The sequence below is a fragment of the Callospermophilus lateralis genome, chromosome 7, assembly GCF_048772815.1.
Source record: "Callospermophilus lateralis isolate mCalLat2 chromosome 7, mCalLat2.hap1, whole genome shotgun sequence".
In the NCBI taxonomy this organism is placed as follows: domain Eukaryota; kingdom Metazoa; phylum Chordata; class Mammalia; order Rodentia; family Sciuridae; genus Callospermophilus; species Callospermophilus lateralis.
The window spans coordinates 125,684,155-125,693,818 of NC_135311.1; the positions used below are offsets into that span (position 1 = coordinate 125,684,155).

A 9,664-nucleotide genomic window follows, 5' to 3' on the forward strand; every position below is an offset into this window, starting at 1 on the left:
ACTGGAAGAGGAGTCTCCCCTTACCTGGCACCTAAAGGCCAGTGGCTTTTGATCCACAATATGGGTGGGGCCTATGGCTGGCTGGTCCGTGTGTGCCTGCATTATGTGCTGGGGGAGAGGGTTGGAATTAGGCATCTGGCCATTGTGGCTTTTCCAGTGGGAGGTTCCTTCTGTCTCCCTGAAGACTCCTGTTGCAGGAGACTGTTTATCCAAAAAATCCTGACAAAGTCTACACAGGAAACAAAAATGAGTCGATAGTGTTTCCTGTCCTTGAGATGCTCTCAGACACACAGGGGTCAGTTTGTGGGCAAATGACCGTGACAGTGACAGAGGCCATGGTGGAGGTGAGTACAAGCTCTAGGGCTGAGTTGGCAGAGAACCATGTGCCCCTTGACCATGGCAGAGTCTGAGCTATCCCTGTTCCAGGCCACCTGTGTGGCACAGCTGAGGTGCAGTTTGATGGGACTTGTTGGGACTGTCAATTTGGGCCAGACTTGGAGCTTGGGTAATGCTCAAGGTGTGACATACCTTCTCATGCTCACAAGATTAATGAAATTATGGATCTATATAGCTACTTCCTGGCCTGGTTTATGCGTGTGTGTGTGTGTGTGTGTGTGTGGCACCCCAGAGGTGCTCTTACCACTGAATACATCCCTAGCCCAAGTTGCCAAGGCCAGCCTTGAACTTAAGATCCTCCTGCCTCAGTCTCCCGGGTTGCTGGGGTTATAGGTGTGAATCCTCAAGCCTGGTGTGTCTTATACCCATTTTGCTGTGTCCTTGAATTATCTCTTGCCCTCTTGGGGCCTCAGTTTTCTATCTGGATTTGAGAGTAGAATTTCCCAGGATGAGATGGGACATTTTATTTATTTATTTATTTTTGGCAGGGGGACAATGTGTTTGATGTGGGAAGACATGGTTGTTGTGTCCTGGGCCTCTTTTCTGTGAGCTCATTGCCAGCCCCATTCTCCATCTCAGTCTGTATCCTTCTATGTTGCCTATTCTTGTCTCTGCCTGTTCCTGACCCTGCCTGTCACCATCACTACCTTCCCTTGTGGTCATCACTGCCTGCTCCTGCCTCAGCTTGGCCTTCATCTCCAGAAGGACCCCAACTTCTGCCTTTGAGCCCTGGTCTGTCCTTCTTCTCAGCCATCCAGTTTCTCTGAGAACAGAGCTAGCACCTCTGGCACCCACTACACGCTCACACTGAAATGCCAGTAGCTCACTACGCTGCGGCCCAAATCCCACGGAGTCGTCCTGTAGAGTCACCACTGGGAGGTACAGCTTGGAGAGGATCCCCCTTATTAGGTCTCCCAGGCCCCCAGGACTGCCTGCCCCCCTCTTCCTCTTTGAGGCAACTTCAAATGTAGCATCTTCCTGTCTTCTCTCACACCTGCTGGGGCCTCAGCCACGGCAGCAGCCTGCCTGCCCACCTCTTCCCTCCCCAGCCAGAGAGGATGGCTGCCTGGCCAGGTATTTGTACCTGTTTTGAAACCTGAGGCAGGTTGGGGAGGAGTTGGGAAAGAGGCAAAGGAAAAGGGGTTTTGGAGGGCTGAGACACTGGAGGGAGGGCTTTGGGGTCTGAGAGGCATTTGGACTTGAAGGGGAGATTGGTCACCGAGGGGGGGGGCCTTCAAGGGGAGCTCTGGCCTTGAAGAGGCCCTGGCTGTGCATAGGGCCTCTTCCTGTCAGGCGGCCAGGGGTTCCTGAGGACCTGGACGCCCTCTCTCAGGTTTCCTGTCTGCTAAGGGATCTGCACCCTGCAGTTTGGGTGACAGGACCCTGAGGTTTCCGCAGCTGCCCAGGAAAGCCATCTGGGTGAAATTGGATGGAGGGGAGCCCCCCTTTTTGTGGGGATTGAACCCAGGGCCTGTGCGTACGAGGCAAGCACTCTACCAACTGAGCTGCATCCCCAGCCCTGCCCTTTCTCCATGGAAAGAGGTGGCGCCTCCATTCTCCATGGCCCAGAGGAATCCAAATGTTCCCTAGGAAACTCCAGAAGGATCTCCCTCTCTTTTCTCAAGCCACCTCTGCTTCTCACTTCTCATTGGTTAGTTAATGCCATTTCTGCACCTACCAGGAGAGGCATCACTGGCTTCTAAATGTGGGCACCAACCCTCACACAACAACCAGGCCAACGCTCCATTTTGAAGATAGGGAAACTGAGACCAGGAGGGAAAGTGATCTGCTCATGGTCACAAGGCATGTTGGTGGAAGAGCCAGTCCTAGAACCCAGGCACCTTCCTGGAGTACCTTTCTGGCTCACCTTGACTCACCTGTCTTCCCAGTAGGTAGTGGGGTGGGGCAGGAGGGGAAAATCAGCTGCACAACTGGGTTGTTGCCACAAGACCAGGACCCTGCCGGGAAAGGGGAGTTCCCAGTCTCCTGCCTGACTTTTAGCTCTGCCAAGGCCATCAGGTAGGATGGGGTCCCTGTCTTCTCTTTGAGGACACTCTGCTGATGAAAGGAGGTGACATTAGGAAGAAGTGGAGGTGTCTGAATGCCTCCTTGGTCCTGAGTGTCCCCTCCTCTAGGCACATCATGAGGATACACCCTTGAAGTTTCAAGACCCTGTGTCCATGCCATAGGGACCCAGACCCTCCTGTGGCAATAAAAAGGAGAAAGTTTATGCAGAATGCTTGGCTGATATGACCATGGCCTTAGGCTTTAGTGAGAGAGGGCTCAGGGCTATACTGTAGTGCTGACAGTCTTGGATGAGAATTTTCCCCAAGTTCACCTTGGTTCCATTTAAAACAAAGAGTAGATGATCTGAAATACACCAGAGACCAGGGTGGTCAGGTATAGGGGGCGGGGAGGGAGAACAGATGGGTGGTGGGGAGGGGAGGACAGTCTTGCAGGGGGTGAGAAAGTCCTTTGGATGAGGAAAGGGGTACAATTTGAATGACAGATATGTGGGGTGGCAGGTCTTAGCTTCTTCAGAAACCAAACTAGAGGTGGGACCACCCAAGAGACCCCCAAGTCCCAGCCACCAGTCTCAGAGCCCCTTGCCCTCCAGGTCTTCTTGAACTTCTGGCCACTTCTAGGCACAGTGGATGCTTGAGGCCTGTCCTCTGCCAGCTGGATGTGTCCCTTGCCACTGGCACCAGCTGGATCTGCCCTGCTGGCCAGCCACCAGAGCCTGTATCTGTGTGCCCTGCAGACAGCATCCCTAGGCACAGCCCCTCAGGGTCTTAGAGCACTCCTGGAGCCAGAGTGAGTCAGTGACTGGGCTACACCTTGGGGGATGGTTGGGTGGGGCAAGGGACGGGAGGGGACTCTGGTCACTGGTAAGGACAGAGCCTCAGGCACACTTCCAGGTTTTGGCCTGTGGGTCTGACTGCAGCTGCAGGGACTTCCCAGGTGGTGATACCTGAGCCAGAGGGGTGTACTGAGCTGGTGTGGCTGAAGTCAAGGGGGAAGAGCTTTGTCTGCCTAGAGTTTGAACTAGAGGAGTCAATTATAAGATAAGAACCCTGGGCTGGGAGACAGGGCTTAGGGTCATGTTTCTGCCCTTTCTAGTTCCATGGCTTTGTGCACATCCCTGAGGCCTGTTTCTTCATTCATAAAAGCTGATCTCATTTTTGCCTACATTCTCGGTTTGTGATAATACATCCTTTCCTTATGTGACTAAGACCTCCCAGAGGGCAGGGACTCTCCTTCTGTGTCCTTTATTTCTGGGATCCCAGCACAAAGCAGAGACAGCACAGCCAAGTCCACTGAGTGAATCAGTGAGGATCCAACTGGAGAATCTACTTTTAACTACTCTTTTCTTTTTAGTCTTTTACTCTTTTCTTTTCCATACTGGGGAAATCCAGGGCCTCAGCAAGCGCTCAACCACTGAGCTCTACCTACAGCCCAAACATTTTACTTTTTATCCCTCTGTGCCTTTTCCTTAACCTATTGTATCCCGGTTTCCCTTGCTAGCTGTTCTACTTACCTCCTAAATATTTTCATGTCTAGAGTCCTCCCCTTCTCTCCTCTCCTCTTCCTTCTCATCTCCTCTTCCCTTCTTCTCCTGTCTTCCCCATCCTCTCCTCCCATCTTCTTTTCTCCATCCTCTCCTTCCTCTCTTCCCCTCTCCTGTTCTCATCTAGAATAGCACTTTTTGATAGGACTCCTCATGACAGTGGGCCTAGTCTATGTCTATGCCGCTCAATACCCACTGTGCACTTTAAGTGTGACTAGTACAGCCAGGCACAGTGGCACATGCCGGTAATCCCAGTGACTTGGGAGGCTGAGGCAGGAGGATTGCAAATTTGAGGCCAGCCTCAGCAAATTTGCAAGATCCTAAGCAATTTAATGAGACTCTCTCTTGAAATTTAAAAACAAAAGGGCCGGGGGGAGCTGGGATGTGGCTCAGTGGCAAAGCACCCCTGGGTTCAAGTTCCAGTTAATTTATTTATTTACAAAATTAATTAATTAATTAATATAATAAAATAAAAATAAGTGTGACCAGTAAAAGTGAAGAACTGAATATTTTATTAAATTTTATTTTAATGTCAATTTAGTCCCATGGGTCCAGCAGCTGCCACTTTGGACACAGATCTGGCATTACCCTATGTGATCTCATCTGAGCCCCTGGCATCCCAAGTTCTGTCTCCAACTAGGCCCTCTCCTTTCAACCACAAACCAACTGATCCAACTTGACTTCTTCAATTGGATATCTGTCAGGCTTCTTGAACTGTTTTCTCTCCCTGAAACTGTCAACAGGAATGCGAGCAGCTTTCATTGGCAAGTACAATAGCTGGGGAAGGGAGAGGTGCCTTGCCCAGGGGGCTCCACCCAGCTTACAGGCCAGAGTTCTTTTCCAGCCCTGGACTGGGCAGGTCTGATGTGGGACAGACGTTTACTCCAGGCTGTGGGGGCTTCACAGTCTTCTCTTTTCTGCTCAGGGCACCCGCCCCTGGGGCTGCATGCCATCTCCACCGATGCTGAGAAACTCGCAGCCAAGTACTACCTGAGCAGGAGTGAGATGGGCAACCAGCCAGAAAGAGCTGTCCAGGGGCCCCCCTGCCCGTTCTTTCCTCCTCACAACAGCTCCTCCCCGACCCTCTGGCTGAATGGAAAGAGTCCTGGCCCCTCAGTTTTCTGCCCCTGCCCTCCTCTCACCCCCATCTCCAAGGAGCTCCTACTCAGCCTCCACCCCTTCTATCCTGGGTACCCTCCGCTCCTGCCTCCACCTTACCTGTTCACCTACGGGGCCCTACCTTCTGTCCAATGTCCCCATCTCTTCATGTTGCCCCAAGACACGTCCTACTCCACCGTGGCTGCATCCTGCTTGCTGAGGACAGCCAATGATCCTGGGTACTGCAGTCCCCAGCGGGAGACCTTGCTTCTGTACCCTGGGGCCCTCCAAGCCTCTGGCCAAACCCTGCCCTCCCAGACTAAGGATCGAGACTCAGGAGCTGCCCAAACCTCCTCCCTGGGGATGGGGAGTGCTGGTGTGGCAGCTCCAGCAAAGCGGACCCCTCTGGGCTCCAGGGAAGGCACCACAGGGCTGTCCTACCCGCTGAAGAAAGAGAACGGCAAAATCCTGTATGAGTGTAATGTGTGTGGAAAGAGCTTCGGGCAGCTCTCCAACCTCAAGGTATCTGCCTCCTGGGCTCTGCTGCCCCTTCAACCCTCCCATGCCCCTTAACCTCCCCTCCTGGGTTCTAGAATCAAGGACCTGAAAGCTGGAAGGCAGTCCTGGGCAGCCTCTAGGTCCATGTGACCTTGGAACTGTTCATCTGTCCAGGTGGAGACACAGCATAAAATGGTACTGTACCACAATGCGGGGGTTAGCTTTGATATCAGTCTCTCAACACCTAGCGCAAAGCCCTTTCCTGGACAACCATTCTTTCTTGACTTCCAGTTAAGACCATTCATTTATTGAAGGTCAGATGAGGGATGGGTAGATTTGGGTGAGTCTATACCACAGACCTGACACATTTTCAAGGGGGATCCCATGAATCAGCTGTGGTGCTGTTGGCATCATTATCTGTACCTTCCAGCAGGGGGCGTACATGACCCTATCTCTGTTAAAAAACCCAGATTGGCATCCACTGGAGTTGAGCAAAGTAGTGGTTATTGGGGAACAGCCCTGATGGATCCTCTAGGGCAGGAGTTCTTAAACTTTAACCAGCCTCAATTCACCTGGAATTGAGATAGTAAGCCTGAGGATTCCCAGGCCCGCAGATTTTGAGATTTTGACTCAGCACGGCTGGTTGGGGGAGGAGCTGGGAATCTGCATTTTACATGCTCCCAAGGCAATACTGATGCCACTGGTCTGTGGATCATACCTGAGCAGCAGGGCTCCAGGACACCTGGGCTACTCTTTACTTGACCTCCTTTTCCCTGCCATCTCCCTTTCAGGGCAGTGGGAATATCTGGGAGTGATTGACAGGCTCTGAGGGAGGTGATGGGGAGGCAAGGGGATGGAGAGGCCTGGATGCCAACAAGGGGTCCTGTGGGGATGTGGGAAGAGGTCTGGAGAGGACCCCAGGTCATGCTGGGGGCTCTGGGCAGCATCATCCTACCCCTGGCTCAGGTCCACCTGCGTGTGCACACCGGGGAGCGCCCATTCCAGTGTGTCCTGTGCCAGAAGAGCTTCACTCAGCTCGCCCACCTGCAGAAGCACTACCTGGTGCATACTGGGGAGCGACCCCACGAGTGTGTGGTGAGACCCTCTTCCCCTCCCCTGTACTCCTGTAGCCTGGTGAGCAATGCTAGGCCCTGGAGGGTGGCACCTGGACCTCCATTCTTCAGTCCCCCTGGGGAAAAAAAAGAGAGAGAGACAAGAAAGGAAGTGGGGCATTGGGACTAGGGAAGGGAGCTAAGGCAGGATGAGTCTGAGCCCTGTCATCTTGGAATGAATGAAACTGGAGGAGAGAGTTGAAGGGAGAAAAGTCAAGTTTGGGTCCTGGAGAATGCATCCCGTTACCAAGGGTTGTTGATCAATGTAGGTCCCTCCTTCAAGTGTGACCCCATTCCTTGCGAGGTCAGAGAGTAGGAATTCTCTCCTCCTTTTACAGGGGCAGAGATGAGTGTAGTGACTATGAGTCTAGGCTACAGGGTCAGATTACTTATGTTCAAATCCTAGCTCCTCCTCCAATTTGCTGTTTTGACTTTTGGATAGGGGATTCACTCTTCTGAGCCTTTGCTTTCTCATTAGTTGTGTTAGTACTTAGTTACACTTCCCTAGGACCTCCTCCAGAAGACTCTGTGAGACCAATTTCTGGCATGTTCAGCCCCCAGTAAATGTTAATTACATCCACTGACACTGCAGCCTCACGCACGGGGTTCTATATGATTAACTCATTCAAGCTCCCCTAACTATGAGGTTAGGAGTTACTAGTCATATGTTTTCCAATAACGAGAGGAAGGCTAGAGAGGAGTCACAGGAAGTAAAGAAGAACTCCAACCCCCATCTGCCTGGCTCTAATGTGCCAGATACTGTGGGTTCCAGGGAGAAATCACCAGGGAAGTCTTCCAACCTTGCATTGACAGGGAGGCAGGTAGAAAGGGGTGTTTTCAAGATGGGGAGGAGGAGAGACATCCTGAGCCAGCCCAAGGCCAGGGCTGATGCCGGTGCCATTCCCATCAGATGTGCCACAAGCGCTTCAGCAGTTCCAGCAACCTCAAGACCCACCTGCGCTTGCACTCCAGAGCCCCGCCTTTCCAATGCAGTGTCTGCCCAAGTCGCTCCGCCCAGCACATTCATCTGAAGCTGCACCATCGGGCTACACAAGCCCCAGCCCTGCGACCTCTCTCACACCCACTTGCCCCTGGCCTCTCTCTCCTCCTGCCTTGCCCATTGGCACCAGGGAGCACTAGATCTTGTAGTGGCGCCATCAGAGAAGCAGACGAATGGCCTGAGACATGTAAAGGTCAAGGTGTCCTCAGCATCCCAGGGAAAGCCAGGGTAGCCAGCCTGAGTGGTGGCACCAGGATGGCCCTGGGAAATAGGCAGGGGCAAAGCAATTAAAGGATTTTCTCAGTGATGAGTTGGGGCCTCCTGAATTTCTCCAGTGGCGGGGGAAGTCGCCATGTATTCACCAGATCTTACATCTCACATCTCACCTGGGAGCAGGTCAGGGGACACAACTGCAAAGAGGCTGGGTTCCTGAAGCCATCTACCTCGGGTTAGGTTTGGTTCCATTCGTGGTCTATGACCTAGATGGAACCAAGCCCTCCATCTCAACTCACCGATGGACAGTCCAGCGCCAGGTGCAGACCATGCTGCCTGCCCAGCAAAGGGCACTTTGCCATCCTTTCCAAACAGCTTTTCCAGCACCTGCCCAGATGTTCCTTTGCTGCTTCCAACCACCTTTCAATCTCACAGCTCTACTCAACCACCATGCCCTCTCAGTTGGCACTCCCTGTTCCTCCAAGATATCACTGTCTACCTTTTTTGGGGAGGGCGGTCATGGGGTGGAGTGGTACTGGGAATCGAATCCAGGGACGCTTAACCACTGAGCCACATCCCAGCCCTATTTTGTATTTTATTTAGAGACAGGGCCTCTCTGAGTAGTTTAGGGCCTCATTAAATTGCTGAGGCTGGCTTTGAACTCCCAATTCTCCTGCCTCTCCTGAGCTTCTGAGATTACAGGCGTGTACCACCAAGCTTGGCATCACTATCCACTCATGACCCAAAACTTGATGTCCCCTCTGTACCAGGACCAGTCACCACTGAGGGCAAAGGCAAAGCGAGAGGCGAGTTCAGGGAAGAAGTAAACACGGGGTAGGGCTGCAGGTCAGAAGAACTATCAAAGAGAGCCTGGGGAATTGGGGCCCTCTTGATAGCCTTTCTCCCCTGCGGTCCCCGGGGATCCTGTCAAGTGTGCAAGGTGTTCCTCACCTTGAGAGTCAGACAGGCAGAGTCAGGTGTGGAAGGGCACAGGCTAGGAGGCAGTAGACCCAGTTTATAGCCACCATAAACTAAGGCTACTATTAAAGACAAATTTTCACAGACGGGTTCTCTGGTAGACTTCCGGCAGAGGGCGCCAGTCGCGGCCCCAGTCATGGGTTTCGGAGTGGCTTTCCCGCCGTGGTGCGGAGGGAGGTCCGCGCTGTGTCACAGGCAGCTCCAGGAGCGAAAGGGAGAGTGCTTTCGCATGGTACCCATCACGGAGGGGCCACGGCAGGTGGGCTTCGGCCCCACCAGTAGAGCAAGTCCAGGGTCTAAGCCACCTCCTCGCACCCTTGGCCCTAAGCTGGCCGGCAAGCTCCCTGGTTAGGCCCCGCCCACTCGGCAAGGCCCCGCCCTTTCCGACCCGGCCCCGCCCCGCCCCCGCCGGTCCCGCCTTGGGGTGCCCCTTGCTCAGCCGCGCCTCCCGGCCCCTGTTCACCGCGGGTTCCTCTTCCCTGTCCCACCTGGTGCAGGTCCAGCCCCTCCAGTGCGCACACCGTATCTGTCCCTGGCGCCTCCGGAGGCCTGAAGAAACAGTGCGGACCCGGCAGAGAGCAGGGGCTGCGCATGGGGTGGCGCACAGCCAGAGTCCCTGGGGTTGGGCAGAGGTCACCTCCTGCCCCAGGGCATGGACAGCACCTCGGTCAGGTCCCCGCCCGGGGCGGGCCGAGCGGCAGTTTGCTAAGGGGGGCGGGCCGGAGGCGTTTCTCCGCCCAGGCAGCGGATCCGGGTGCTGCCAAGCGCCCCATCGTCCAGTTCCCCGGCCTTGGCCCCGCC

General features: G+C 54.0%; 1 protein-coding gene across 1 annotated transcript; it reads left to right on the forward strand.

Moving 5' to 3' along the window:
* Positions 1–311: 311 nt before the first annotated feature.
* Znf683 (zinc finger protein 683) lies at positions 312–7,904 on the forward strand. The gene is given in 8 exon segments (XM_077110082.1): positions 312–344; positions 2,289–2,386; positions 2,388–2,415; positions 3,014–3,193; positions 4,871–5,584; positions 6,527–6,655; positions 7,583–7,717; positions 7,719–7,904. Coding segments are annotated over 8 exon segments (1,503 nt in total).
* The last annotated feature ends 1,760 nt before the right edge of the window (positions 7,905–9,664 follow it).